General features: G+C 41.7%; 1 protein-coding gene across 1 annotated transcript in view; it reads right to left on the reverse strand.

The window, feature by feature from the left end:
* The window catches only part of CPXM2 (carboxypeptidase X, M14 family member 2), a 66,075-nt gene that overhangs the window by 25,908 nt on the left and 24,193 nt on the right, over positions 1–15,974 (reverse strand). The window contains exons 3-4 of the mRNA XM_083439628.1: positions 15,472–15,581; positions 11,126–11,265 (exon numbers count right to left, since the gene is read on the reverse strand). Of these exons, the coding sequence (XP_083295754.1) occupies positions 11,126–11,265; positions 15,472–15,581 (250 nt within the window). The remainder of the gene's footprint in view (positions 1–11,125; positions 11,266–15,471; positions 15,582–15,974) is intronic.

The following is a 15,974-nucleotide window of genomic DNA, read 5'->3' on the forward strand; positions in this document are numbered from 1 at the left end:
GATCCTAGTGGAAAGGTGAATATTGCTTTGGAGACAATATTCCATCTAGCAGTGTTAGAGAAGAGGAACCCAAGCCAAATGCCAATTAAAGAGAAAGCCAGTAGAAGAGTGCAAAGGAGAAAAGAAAAAGCAGACAAATACCTTATCCTAAACATTCAAAATAAAACCACTAATGAGATGCAGCACTACTGAATTTGTTAATGAATGAAATTGCCTAATCAGTTAAAAGCAGGGCAACTGGAATTTTTAAAACTCTATAAGCAGTGGCCAGTCCAGATTTTTAGTTTACCTTATATAAGCATTCCTCACAATGATATCAGTTCAACGCAACTTAGAATTACCAGGAACATGTAAAAAGCATCTGGCCATGTTGTTCATCAGTCTTAGGTATGTCTATTTTGGAGTCAGGCATCCTCAGAATAACAGTTCTGAAGGAAGTCCTGCTGAGTTTGATGGGGCCTACTCCTAAATGGGCCGCGGGTGGCGCTGTGGGTTAAACCATAGAGCCTAGGACTTGCCGATCAGAAGGTCGGCGGGTTGAATCCCCGTGACAGGGTGAGCTCCCGTTGCTCCGACGTTGCTCCTGCCAACCTAGCAGTTCGAAAGGACGTTAAAATCCAAGTAGATAAATAGGTACCGCTCTGGCGGGAAGGTAAACGGCGTTTCCGTGCGCTGCTCTGGTTCACCAGAAGCGGTTTAGTCATGCTGGCCACATGACTCGGAAACTGTACGCCAGCTCCCTCGGCCAGTAAAGGGAGATGAGCGCCGCAACCCCAGAATCGGTCACGACTGGACCTAATGGTCAGGGGTCCCTTTAGCTTACTCCTAAATACGTGTATGTATCAGAGTGCAGGTCTGAATATCCCATCAGGAAAAAAGCATGAGATTGATAGCATATTTCGCGGTGAAGCATTTTGGAAAGAAAAGTAAGCACTATCATGTCTTCTCATTTATTTCTCCCTTCTTCCTATAAATCTGTGGTCAGATTTACCTATTAGAAAACAGATGCATGCTCTCCATGTTTCCAAACACACATTGGGTATGGCCAAAAATACTTTTGGAAATGCACATACAAAATGTAAAATGTGTCACGTATGCAGCAGGCAAAAAAAAAATCCTAACTATAGGAAGCTAGCAGAAGTTTCATTGTCTTAAGCTAAGCTGGAAAAAGTTGCTCCAGATCCAAACTCCCAGCAGGAGCAGGGCTACTGCCAGTTGATCAAGCTTTAGGCTGGCAGAGGGAAAATAAGTCTTTATTTTGACTTACACCACCATTTTCATATGTTCTGCTGGGTTGCTAGATCATGTAACTGAGCTGAAAGGTGGTTGGACTGGGTGTAAATCTGCTCTTGTCTTGTTCCCAGCAATGAGAGCTCCCCCCATGGCCCCAGAACACCCATTTCAGGAATTACACCAGCCTTGGTTCAATCAGATTCTGCCGAGTCCAGACTGAGTTTGATGAGGCCCTAAACTACTGAAGGTAATGGGGCCCTTTATATGTCCAGCTGTGCTTTGTCAACAACAAATTGCCACTGTTTTTTGTGTTGAATATATGCTATATGGTAATTCACCTAATAGGTATCTAAAGCCATTTGTACATAACAAAACATGTATTTTATCAAAGTAATTGTTGAACTGAAATACAAATCCATCTGAACCAGGATGAGGGACTTCAGCTGGTGTAGCCTCAGCTGAACCAAGCTTTTTCCACCTCAGCCAGAGATCTGCTTATTCCAAACTTGCCCATTCTGGTGGATCTTGGGTTTGGCTTATGGTTAAAAATGTAGTTTGTAAAGTACAATACATATACACACAGTGAAGTACATCAAACTGTGTACAGATCACCCCTCCCCCCCCAAAAAAATCTCCTTCCTTTTTTGGGCAGAGAAATTGTGAGGACCATTTCACTGATTTTCTCAGGGGGGAAGATAATTTCTCCAACAATTTATCAGGAGTGGGATTTACCATTAGGACAGCTTTTTCCACCTCCTTGGTTTTTCATTTTCTGTTTATTTGTCTTGCCTCTTCTGAAAGTGGTAGCAAGAAGTACTGTGTTGGCTTTCTCCATAATGAGCAACGTCTTGGATCTTCAACAATGCTCTAGGACTTAATGTCATCCATAGGCATTTGGGAGATATTGCACAGAAACATGGTGGAGAATATTCAGAGAAAATTTTCTTTCTTTATTGAGGGGGAGGGCGAAAAAGATAAATCATTCGAATGTTTTGAGGGGGGTGGGATGTATTTTGAGAGGTTTTGACCCAGCTCTGATTGCAATTGTCTTCTATATCAAAAATAGCTCACCCGTGTTTATGTAAATAAGCTGCAATAAATAAAATCTGAAAGAGATTTTTCATGTAATTTTCAAAAATGAAAGATGTTTTTTAATCACCGAAAACATGCTGAGGGGCTGAACTAAATTAGTTCAAAACTACTATATGCCTGTAGCATGCAAAATTAGGGATATGCATCCCATTTATGGCTATATAAAAATATAGGAGGGAAAATCAACCATCTGCATAAGAATAATGAATTCATTATCAAGGCTATTTTTGAGCTTAGAACAGACAGTTCAAATCTGAATTTTTAAAAGCTTAAAAAGCAATGTTGTCACAAATATATTTGTGCAAGCATGAACTTTCATAATTCTGCACAAAAAGGTGAATCTAAAAAGAAAAAAATATTTAAATATTTAGCTATTTGACCCATTGGGGTCATTTGGAATCCTGTTAGATTCAGATACGTGATACGAATAAGTTCTATTTTCCGTTTGAGTCCCTTTTTTGTCAATTGGCTTAGCTTCAGTACATAGAACAAAAGGAGTTGCCTGACACTGTGTCATACCAATGGCCTATCTACCTGAGTAATATCCACACAGACTGGCAGTGAGTTTCCACCCTACCAGGAGATCCCAGGGATTGAACCTGTGCTGTTGACATGATCATTCCCAAGGGTCCTCTCTGGTGTCGCAGAACCCACACTTCAGACAATGAAGCAAACTGGGAGACAACTGGAACTCAGGTGGTGGAAAATTCACACCAAAGCTGGTTGAACACTTGTTAGGCTACATAATTCTGCCTACCAAATGACAGGGAAGATGGCAAAGGAGAACTACTTTGCTATTGTGTTGAAGCCTCAAAGAGTTGTTTTGGGCGGTCACAGTGGTAGATGGGCCTCTGGTGTACTCACAGGCATGCTGTGACCAGTTTGCATGGCACTTTGACAATAAAGTCATTAAATTCCATGTTGCCTCAGGTGGTGTGGCTGTCAAATGCAGCAGCTTCCTATACCTTCTGGAAAACAGCTCTGGTGGAGAGGGTTGTCAGAATCATAGGATATGCAGAAGAGGAGGACTAATACCCTTCCCTGCATACTGCAGTTCCCATCCCAGTTGCCCCCTTTCCCCACAGCTGCTATTTTTAAAATAAGAAACAAACACATTAAATGCTGTCATGCACTTGATACAATATTCCGAACACAATCACATCCACTACTGGTCTACCCCCTAGAGAAGGCAGGGCTCCAGTTCACATAGGCACAACACACACCTGTATAGTTTGTATGCCTTTAGACCTTATGATGAGCATGCATGGGGTCATGATCCTGCTTCTTCTTCCTCTGTGTGTGCTCACAATAACTTCTCAAGAGGGCCTTCATTTGAAAACATGGGAAGTTTCAATGTTGGAATTTCCAGAGATGAATACCCAAGCAAAGCTTCTGCCTTCATGAGTTTGTCAGACTAGCTCTAATCCCCAAAGCACTTAAAGGATTTGTCCCTATTACCACATAACCTCATACTTCAATGCAATTCAACATGATTGGCAGTTTCTCTTCAACAGAGGGTCAAGTCTCGAATAGCAATACTGGAGATTATTCATTGGGGAAGTTCAGGGAAACGCTCTTCGCAATATATGCAGCACCTGCAGATAGAATTCGCCTTTCATTGCCGCAGAAACCCAATTTAACTACATTACACAAAGCCATAAAGAATGAATGGAAATTCTAAATAGTCAAAAGAACAGGTTTTCACCTTAATCATAACCTTCCTAACATTTACAACTAGAACGCTTTGAAGCAAATCACACTCAAAGACCAGGTTGAGATTTTCTCTCTCTAATACTTTAATTTGGTAGTTGTCTCCTATGCACAGCCAAATGACAAGAAAAAGGTATAAAGTTAAAGGTACCCCTGACCGTTAGGTCCAGGCACGGACGGCTCTGGGGTTGCAGCGCTCATCTTGCTCTATAGGCTGAAGGAGCCGACGTTTGCCCACAGACAGTTTTTCCTGGTCATGTGGCCAGCATGGCGCAACCAGAGCAGTGCACAGAAATGCCGTTTACCTTCCCACCAGAGTGGTACCTATTTATCTACTTGCACTTTGACGTTCTTTTGAACTGCTATGTTGGCAGGAGCTGGGACCGAACAAGGGAAGCTCACCCCGTCGCAGGGATTTGAACCGCCAACCTTCTGATCGGCAACCCCTAGGCTCTGTGGTTTAAACCACAGTGCCACCCGCATCCCTATAGTATAAAGGTACAGATAAAGGTAGCCCTGACCGTTAGGTCCAGTCGCGGATGACTCTGGGGTTGCGTGCTCATCTCGCTCTATAGGCTGAGGGATTTAAATAAATTTGTGCCTGAAATGAAGTTGGTCCTCTTGGGCAATTGTGTTTTGCTTTGTCAATTTTTTTAAAAAAGCAAAGGGGACACAACCTATTTTTCTAGTTGCACATAAAATTAAGAAAAAGGGCACATATGGGTAGGGTGCCAAGAAGGGAGCCTCAGGGCACTATGGTGCCCAAGGGCACCATGTTAGAGACTCGAGACTTAGTAAATCTTCAAGGCATGGTTGGTAATCCCTTCCAAGTTTAAAATGCATTCATTTCTGCAAGCCAGGTTGCATGTCTGGTTCTCATTGGTGCCTTCTTTTTATTTTTCTAGACAGCCTCCTCAGGTTTAACCTCCTGCTGGAAAGGCTTTTTGGCACATGGCCAGTATTGATGTCTGTTAGCAGCTTCGTGGAGCCACCAGCAAGCATTGAGTATCTGACTGGGAAATGAATGCCTCTTATAAAAGAATGTAGGAAAGTGCAAAGTGCCATTGGTGGAAAGACAATAGAAACCGTGTGTGTGTGTGTGTGTGTGTGTGTGTGTGCAGAATTTCTTAAAGTTTTCAAGTAAACACATATATTTGAAGAAAGAAAGAAAAGAAAGAAGAAGGGAAGGAAGGAAGGGGAGAGAGAGAGAGAGAGAGAGAGAGAGAAAGAAAGAAAGAAAGAAAGAAAGAAAGAAAGAAAGAAAGAAAGAAAGAAAGAAAGAAAGAAAGCAATTGCTGCATAATACAATATTTGGATGGCATCCAGTTTTCTTTCCAATGTTGCAGCACTGAATAACCTATAGAAAAACCTCATCCCAAAGCCAACTTATTTAAACAATAAGTGTCCAATTATCTCTCAGGCTCAGGAGCGGCTGGCAATGGGAAGGAAGGGAAGGGTTGCACAAATGTCCTCCTGACAGAAGGATGCTTACCTGGACAGGGCAGGACCAAGGGAGGGTCAAGGTTGGAGCTGCGCAGGCACACTGCCAGAGCCAGTCCAGTGCTACTGCACAGTCCCATGCCTTGCCCATCCTTTGACCTGATCCTGCACCATCCGCATAAGCTATAAACAATCACAGGCAATATGCCTGTGATTGTTTATAGGTAGTCTGTTCTTGCAACACAGGGAGTTTCCTTTGTTCCATCCCCATAAGCAGCAGTGATGCAGCTGCTGGAAAGGCAGCTCCCCTGTGCCAGCTCTAGCATGGCACTTCCAGACAGATTTTTAAAAAAGAAAAGGAAAAAAAGGAACAGCCAGTGTGCAATATATGAGCACTGAATTAAATCACCACTGAATTATGGTGAAAATAAAGGCCTCAGCATTCAAGTCAAATGAAGTAATACTTTGGCTGTTGCAATGCTTTATGTCTTGTTGTTTAGTCGTGTCTGACTCTTCGTGACCCCATGGACCAGAGCACACCAGGCACTCCTGTCTTCCACTGCCTCCTGCAGTTTGGTCAAACTCATATTCGTAGCTTCGAGAACACTGTCCAACCATTTCGTCCTCTGCCGTCCCCTTCTCCTTGTGCCCTCCATCTTTCCCAACATCAGGGTCTTTTCCAGGGAGTCTTCTCTTCTCATGAGGTGGCCAAAGTATTGGAGCCTCAGCTTCAGGATCTGTCCTTCCAGTGAGCACTCAGGACTGATTTCCTTAAGGATGGAGAGGTTTGATCTTCTTGCAGTCCATGGAACTCTCAAGAGTCTCCTCCAGCACCATAATTCAAAAGCATCAATTCTTCGGCCATCAGCCTTCTTTATGGTCCAGCTCTCACTTCCATACATCACTACTGGGAAAACCATAGCTTTAGCTATACGGACCTTTGTTGGCAAGGTGATGTCTGTGCTTTTTAAGATGCTGTCTAGGTTTGTCATTGCTTTTCTCACAAGAAGCAGGCATCTTTTAATTTTGTGAGTGCTGTCACCATCTGCAGTGATCATTGAGCCCAAGAAAGTAAAATCTCTCACTGCCTCCATTTCCTCCCCTTCTATTTGCCAGGAGCTGATGGGACCAGTGGCCATGATCTTAGTTTTTTTAATGTTGAGCTTCAGACCATATTTTGCGCTCTCCTCTTTATATCTACTGTTGCACAAATGCATCCCTAAAGGGAAAAAGCAGAAGCACCACACAGACAAGACCAGTAAAAGCTCTTCTTACCTAGGTAATAACCCCAGCATAGGTGGTGATGAATAGTTTCAGCTCTTAATTAAAACTGTCAGCTGGTATTTGTGTTACGTCAATAGTCCCCCCTCCCAACTTTCTCATAAACTAGTATTCAGAAGAATACTGCCTCTGACCATGGAGGCAGAACATAGCCTCTTAAATGGCTTATAGCTCCTTTAACAATTGGATGTCAGGCATGGTGTTTTAACAGGACATTTAACTACATCTCAGGGAAAATGTCTCCTGACATGTGGCTGTTGAAGCCAAACCAGCACACAACATAATTCTCCAGGTCTAATCAGGAAGATTTCCCATTATTGTTCATTAGTCTGAATAAAACAAGCTTCATTTTAATCAGCACTCTATAGACCATAAGTGTTTTTGTTTAAGCATCTTAAATTAGTATTTTGATTGAGGCTACAATGCTAAACATACTTACTTGGAATAAAACTGAAATCAGCAACTTGCATCTGGGAAAATATGTTTTGGGTGAGTGCAATAATAGGAAAGAAAGCTCTAATCTATGCTTGGAAAGTTATAATACGTGAAACAAAGCTTCTTTCCCCAGCCAAATATATAGTTTTGCTCCTCCCGGCCCAACACACACATTAGAGTGAAGACATGAGGCAGAGTTATGGTTATAAAATGTCTTGACTATGAGGGCCAATAAACTGATGAGGGCCAATAAACTGAAACCAAATCCTGTCAAGAGAAAGGCCCTGTAGGTGAGTGGTTCCACAGTCTAGTATATAAGCCGATTACCCATTCTGAGGGGGTTACACTCCCTCTGAAGGGATAAGTACATAGTTTGAGAGTAATCCACAACCCACTGTTTTCCTTGGATGCTCAAGTGGCCTCAGGGGCTAGAGATGCTTTTTACCAGCTTCAGCTGATATGCAAGCGATGACCATTCCTGGAAAGAGATAGTTTGTCTACAGGGGCCCATGCACAGGTGACCTTGACAATGGATTATTTCTATGTACTCTATGTTGGGCTACCTTTATGTCCAGAAGCTGCAGCTAGTGCAGAACTGGGCAATGCCACTTGTGGCTGGCACGGCCTTCTGTCAGCACATGACACTGGTGGTGAGGAAACTGCACTGGCTGCCAATATGCCACCAGACCAAGTTCAGGATTCTGTTGTTGGTGTACAGAGCCCTAAAGTAATCAAGAGCAAGATTCCCTGTCTCCCTGCTCAATCACTATGGTCATCTCTGCAGGCCCTCCTTCTGGTACTGCATGTGCCAGAGGTTTCCTCTGTGACTCTTTGCCCCAGAGCCTTTAGTGCAGTGGCATCTGAGCTGTTGAACATGCCTCCCCTGAAAAATAAGACACCAATGACCAGGACTTTCCATTGTATGCTGAAATATTTTTCTTTCTTTCTGCAGTTTTCCTAGAAAGAGGAGCCTATTCCCTGATAGGAATTTGTTGTCAGATTTTTTTAAAAAAGGAAAGAAAATGTTTTTTATTTTAGTTTGATTTCTTGGTACACTTATATTCCAACTTCCTTCCAAGGGGCTCAAGGTGGAATACTTCATTCTTCCTCTCCCTGTTTTATCCTTCGAAGAACCCTGTGAGGTAGGTTAGGCTAAGAGTTGGTGACCACAGCACCACATTTTCTGCATTTTGATGTAGGTTGGTCTATTTTTTTGTGCTATGATAGCTCTAAATATTTCCTGGTTTGTACTTATTTCAAATAAATCTAAAGGGGCCATGCACACTAACTTGGCGATCTGCACCAAACACTGACAAATGTAACTATCCTGAAAGAAGACATAGGAACAGCCTCCCTGCTTTCTGCCTGAAAAATACCGGCCTGGCTCAAAAGAGCTAGATCGAAGAGCACCAATCCATGCCTTTCATCACTTACTCACCAAAAAGAATCCCCCACTGGTTGAGTTGATCTGTATTTAGGGGCACAAGGGCTCCAGCACCCAAAGGGCACATCCTCTTGCACCAGCTGGCAATGAGAAGTAGGTTAGGTGACTGACCCTTCACCTTCCAGGTGCTTCAGGACAGCCACAGTCAATGCCAGGAATGATGGGAGTTGTGGTCTATCCCTGCACTAGAGAAACATTCATTCCCCACCTCTGCACAAGATGAATGTCTCTTTTAAAATGCTATTGGGCGCAGAGAAAAAAATATAACCAATTCCCAGGAATGTTTGTGTTACCAAACCCTAACAAATTCTTGTGGAAGGATAACACAAACAACTTCTGAGCACTTCATATCATGGATGTCTTCGCTTTTTTGGTACTCATGGTCCAGAGCAGGAGTCATAATAAATAACCACTTGCACTGACATGACAGATCTTAACAGCTCTGCTTGACAGTAAGCAACAACATCTGCTCTGGGGAAACAGTTAGAATATATCATCCAGACCTTTCTCTTGACTTTGTTTTAGTTTCACTGGAGCAGGCTCACAAGATAAGGGTACAGTGCATGACTCTTCAACTCAACAGCAAAGGCAACTAGCTTTGAAAGTGTATTGACAGCATTAATAGTAATAACATTAGATGAAAATGGTAATCTGATTCTTGGCCTAGAAGAAAGTCAGGAAGATCTGTGTGATGCTTGCTAGCAAATGCTAACTAGATAGTGCTAAGCACTTGAGGGCTTATCCTAAAAGCACAAGATTGTACACAAACACCAAGCTATGAAAATGTTTCTCAAAAAGCGGAATGTATCCCAATTGCCACAAGTAGTGCAAAACGTCCCTGCCTTCTAAAACAGGAAAGTAAGCCGTGATCATGCCTAGAGCAGGCTGGTAGAAGCAGTTTGGCTACAGACTCAGGATCTTTTGTTTACCGGGAGTCCAGGCTTGTTCCATAAATACATGGCAGGTAGGAACTTCATTGTGTGGCCTGTGAATTATCCACATCAGAAAAGTAGTGAGAGAAAAGTTTGCAGAAGAATAAGAGTTAAACATGAATTGAAATCCCTTGTTCTGTGTATACAAACTCGATTGACTAAGGGTGAAGTCAGCTGCATCACAAAAGGTAGGGTCAGTGAACTGTAAGCACAGTTCACCACTGAACAGATGGACAGACTCACCAGCCAATCGAACAGTGGTTCAGAGAAAGATCTTGCCCTTCCCTGCCCATCTTTCTACTTACTCATTTGCTTATGAACGCTCCTGCTGCCTCCTCCTTCTCTTTCTACAGCAACTGGGAAAGGTTCAGCGCCCTGAAGTCAGATGCCTACAATGGAGCCAACACTGCCTTCCTCCCATTTGAAGCACCTGGCAGTGGTGCGCTTCACTACAAGGGTCACCAATGTAAGGCCCATGGTTGCACATGCAGCCACAGACACCTTTCCTCTGCCCTTCGCCAACTGAAATAAGACTGGAAGAGGCATTCTGTTGTAGCCAGTAGCAAAAGAGGTGTGTGTGATTGATTGATTGAGTGATTGAGTGAGTGAGTGAGTGAAGGTGCTTTTGTGTTTGTATGGTGCCTATGAAAGTTTACTTACTGCAAATGCAGCCTAAAATCATGGTGACAACCACATTGCCAGAATATTAATTAATATCAATTAAATGTACTTTCCCAAAGAGACAGAGCAGTGGTGGGCAATCTCCAGCCAACAGGCTAAATTAGCCCTGTCTGTCCTTCCTATTTCTCTCAAGTTAAGCTCCAGTCAACATGAGTGAAAGAGAATAATCAGTCCCAACTTAGCAACCTGCCAAGAGCATTTGCTAACAAATCCCAGAAGCCAGAGTTGGGGAACTTCTGTACATGATGGGAAGTAGTGTTGGTTGTTTTAAAATATTGTCTTTCCCTTGCACATTACGAACAAGGCTTATTTCTCTTGTGTTTAATTATGTTGGTATCCTTATTATGCACGCTATTGACTTTTTATTAGGTTTGCGAATCTGTCAATTTCAGTTTCTCTCAGTTTATTGCTGCATCAGCTTGTGATTCCCACTCCCACCCCCATTTTAAAAGTTCTTGGGAATATTTACCAGCATTTTCATTTCTCCTAATATCCACATTTTTGTTTGCAATTTTGCCTAATACACACATTTTTGCAAAGCCATTCTTTCTAAAGCAATGCATTTTCTGTGTTATTTTCACTTTATGAATTTTAATGCAAACCTTACAGTACAGTATAAGGACACAGTATACAGTATAAGGATTTTTGTACACATTACTTGGTGAGAGAACTGCATTGCAACATTCAGAGAAGTGTGAATTTCGAATGATGGCAGTATTTCAATTTGCATCTTGCTCCAGAAAGTATGAATGTGGTAGATTTGCCTTTATAGGTTCTGAATCTAATTTCTCCTCCAGCCCTGTTTTTATATAGCACAAAACTATCACCCAAATTTCTGGGTTTTCCGTAGAAAGTCAGAAAGAATCCATGCACTTACAGCCAGAGAGAATTCCTTCCTTGCGTGATAACTCCTGTGAACTTTGTTAGCCTCCGAGCATCGACTTCAATCCACTGGTACGGATCATTTCGTCCTGCACACCAAGCACCATCATAAAAATCATTTTCATTAACACCTGCCTGAAAAGAAGGCAAAGCTGTCTTGATAAATATGAATAGATACATTTCGAATTGTTGTTGTTTTTTAAAAAAAATACACAAACAATGAGAACATGAAAATATTGTTTACTCTCACTTCATTTTTTGTCAAGACTGATAAGTCAAGGCTGGGAACATGGAGCCATGTTTAAGACAGTTGTCAAGACTGGAGAGTTAGAACTGCCTTTTTCTCACATTTTTCAAAGTTAAATTCAGTTTTCTGTATTTTCTCAGCAACTCGCTTTTTTTAAAAAAGGGAGGGAAAGAAAAATCCTGATTAAAATCTGCCAGTATTTTAGTGCTAATTTATCCCAATAAACACATTTTTGTACAAATTATACACATTTTTGCAAGAATTCTCCTTTCCCTAGACACACATTTCTGCCTATCTTTTCCGGCTAATGAGTTAGCAGTAAAACCCCCATGCTATACCCTTAGACTTAAAAGAATCAGAACAATAATAAATTTGTGGGATGCAAAACAGAAATGAGAACAGAATTATGTAAGTCGGTCAATACATTCTTCAGATGGCTTGGACTACAATTCCATCATCCCTGACCAGTGGCCATACTGGCTGGGGCTGATGGAAGGTATAGTTCAACAACACATAGTAAAGGGCACCAGGTTGAAGAAGGCTGAGGCACAGGCAGCTATCATGCACTATGGATGGTGCATCTCTGTTTACCTGGAGCTCTTTTAATCTAATGTTGTATTGGACAATTATGCAAAAAACTAGGCATCTTTGGAGTGCTTAGAGGATCCCTGCAAATCTAAAGCATGCAGAGCTGTTGCTACCATGCATTGTGCAATATCCTGAGCTTTCTTAACAATAAACTAGAATCTGCCGCCGCCCAAAAAAATACCTCTTCATTGACCCACAATCCCAGTCTAGCCGTAGCTAGACTGGTGACTGGGAGAGGCCACCGAGACCACATAACATCGGTCTTGAAAGACCTACATTGGCTTCCAGTACATTTTTGGGCACAAGTCAAAGTGTTGGTGCTCACTTTTAAAGCCCTAAATGGCCTCGGTCCAGTATACCTGAAGGAGCGTCTTCACCCCCATCGTTCGGCCCGGACACTGAGGTCCGGCGCCGAGGGCCTTCTGGCAGTTCCCTCATTCCGAGAAGTCAAGTTACAGGGAACCAGGCAGAGGTCCTTCTCGGTAGTGGCATCTGTGGAACACCCTCCCACCAGATGTCAAATAGAAAAACAACTACCAGACTTTTAGAAGACACCTGAAGGCAGCGCTGTTTAGGGAAGCTTTTAATGTTTAATAGACTATTGTATTTTAATATTCTGTTGGAAGCCGCCCAGAGTGGCTGGGGAAACCCAGCCAGATGGGCGGGGTATAAATAATAAATTATTATCATCACCATCATCTCTGCATGGCTCAAGGTGTCATCAAAATCACAATGCTCCTCTGATAGGCAGGACAGTTCTAAAGGAAGTTTAAAGCGAGAAGTTTAAAGCATTGCACCAATCTCTGATGGCATGGAATTGTGATGATTGAAACAATCCCAATTAGCTCCTCAGATGATTTGATGCAGGGGTTTTCAGGTGCTACCAAGCTTCTAATCAAGCCAGATGTCTTTGCTCCACAAACACTCAGCAAAATTACACGTTTCTTGCTGTCATCGTCAATATAATTAGCAAAGAAGAACTAAGGATGTCTCTCAGCATACTGCAACTGGTCCTCCTAATCAGCCAACTCAGTGGCTCACTCTCCCTTCTTCGTACGTATATTGGGTATCTGGCATCTGGGGACAACACTCCATACATATGACTAAGTGGGCTCTGGGAGCACATGAAAGCTGGTGTCACAATACATTTGCTGGCCTTTAATGTGCTACCAGGCTCTTTGTTCTTTTTACAAATGCTGTGTATTTGATTTTAAATTTGGCTGACAATCGTAGAGTGAAAGACTTAATGATGGTTTCCTTTATGTACACAAGTTTCCTGTACATTGTAATCATGTTTATGCAAAGAGTTTGAGTGATTTCTTCTTTGGGCAATATTATTACACTTTTCCTAAGCTTCTAAAATAGCAGCTATCATAAAGTGGCAAAACTGGCAAGGACAAACCTAAGGGAATGGAAAATCTAGAAATGTCCCCCCCCCCCCCCCCAGTTTGAAGTGACTTGGAAATGATTGATTTGAGACCAGAATGATCTTAAATGGAAAGGATAAAGAAAAGAGTAGCAAAAAACCTCCCATTGACACAAACTGTCAGTCATGGTGCACCACATGAATTATGAGATCAGAATTATGAGATTAGCACCTGGTTATCTGGCTGCCATATAGCAGGAAAAGTGGGACTCTAGCATTACCGGGCATGTCCATTGCAGATAAAGTTATATCACAGAAAATAGGCAATGTCTGAACAGGAAAAGCCAAACAGATAAACTCAAATGATTAAACACTGCCATGGATTAAACACTGCTCCTGAGTGATGGGATTTAATATATATATATAGAGAGAGAGAGAGAAACTGATAAAACTAGAATTCAGAAGCAACAGAGACTGCTGAACAGAGACTGGATGAAATCTCTATCCTATGGGAAATGATAGTGTTGTGGCTAATGGCTTTCAAAAAGACACATGAATTTTGACCACACACAGGTCATGTCTAGGATGTGAATGTTTCAGTAGGCTTTGATTTGAGGATCCTCATTCTAAAAAGTGACTTAAAGCTGAGACGTCCACATGACGGTGGAGTTAACCCACCTGTAGCTTATTACAGCATATGTGGGCTACATAGAGTCTCGAAGTTTTTATCAGTAGCTATATTGGTATTGCCATTATTGTGGGAGTACACTTTGGAACCAGAAAACCTGTATAACTTTAAATCTCATGCCAAGAGCAATTAAAAAAAAAAATTCCCCAATATCATTCTAATAATAGCCTCATTATAACAGTACCATTTTTATCCAATTAGTATAATTATTAATGTCAATTATTCAAATGTCAAATTATACAATTTAATTCAACTGACCCCCTCACATACTAGAGTTGATGAGTTCATTCTTCTACATTTTTTCTGCATTCCAAAATTTTTATAATTCCATTCCATTCAGATGGGAACAGCTACAATCTTGTGATTTCAATTCATGTTGGTATAATAGGTAATTTATGAAGTTTCAAATGAGGAACTTTAGCTGTAATCCTTATTCTTTCCTGTGTGTGACAATTTTTTCATGATGTTTTCCCATCCATATATAATGTTGTATCCTTTACTCTCACAGCTAGTAGACTCCTTTCCTCCCTGCCGCTCATTTATGGCCATTTATCTCAAACACATTCCTTTGTGGATAATGGAGGTTAGGGATTTTGCTCTATATTTTCAAAGAATAGCATTTCTTCCCCCCTTCCCTCTCAGTTCCTTTCTCTTTCACACACAGTTCCAGTTTTGTTAAAATCCATACAATATTCCAATTTTCGCCATCCTCACTTGTGCAGATATTATTTAATAAAACTTGCATTCTGGGGGGCATTCTGTCACCATATCATAAATGTCAAGAAAAACCTTAAGTAAGCAAACCATGGGCTCCCTTCCCCACATCGTCTCTTTCACCAAATGAAATCCGCTCTCAATCCAAACCTTTCATATCCTTGTAGCTGGGTTGTTTTTGCAGTTTCTTATCTCATTGTCTCTGGCACGTGCCTGTAGTTTACTCCAATTAAACAGGATGACCTGTGCTTCCAAGAACGGGAGCAGGCTAGGGGTGAGGGTCGTGGCAGCCAGAGTGCTCCTTGCACCCAGTGCCTTTGCCTGCCCTCACATTCCATGGGGAATTGAGTGCCAGACCACTAGGCAAACTGCGGGTGAGAGACTGGTTCCTCTTCCAACCCTATCATTATCTGATTATCTCCATCTGTCTCTCTCCCATGTTAGTAGGAGAAACTCTGTTCTTAGCACACCAGAAACAGGAAGCCAAGAGCAACTTGCTTAACTTTTTTAAACCTCCCTGCTGATAGTTCCCAAAGTCATTTTTTATCATCTGTGTTAAATTTTCTTTTGGACATTAATGCCAGAACATTCAGAGTAAAGAAACAAAATTAACTAGCATATATTCTTTAAAACAAACAAAACATGTTAGCCATCAGTATGGTCAAAATCTGTAAGTGTCCTTTGGGGGAAATTGCAGAGTAATCCCATCCTCTTGACCCGTTGGAAAGGTGAACTTACCTGAATATTTAGCCGTGCTCTGTGGGCCCCAAGGCCATATCGCTTTACAGTAGAAGCATGGAGCTGGAAGTCAGTAATTTTTAATGTTTCAAGACCAAGTGGAGGGCAACCTGGAAAGCAAGGATTTATATCTTAAGTTGAGAAAACAGTGTATGAACCACTATATTTGATTGTGTATATGCACAGGTTCTATGTGTATAAATATAAACACATTTTCTGACAAATGCATCTCAGAGATAGATTAATTAGTTCTACAACTTCATATTTTTTTTTTATTTCAATTTAGCAAGCTGCCATACATCCCAGGTTACTGTTTTTAATTAAAACCAATTATCAAGTCCTTCATCCTTCTTTCCCTTTTCCTTTGAAACGAACTTAGTCATATCTATCCAGATTTAGACTGAAAAATGTTTTCCACAGCCCAAACATTTCAAGTTCTTCCACTCACAATCTCCCTTCCTGGGGCTTTTGGGCCAACTGAGGAAGTGATAAGCAAGACTGCA

This window comes from Podarcis tiliguerta (genome assembly GCF_965153285.1).
Source record: "Podarcis tiliguerta genome assembly, chromosome: 5".
Taxonomy (NCBI): Eukaryota; Metazoa; Chordata; class Lepidosauria; order Squamata; family Lacertidae; genus Podarcis; species Podarcis tiliguerta.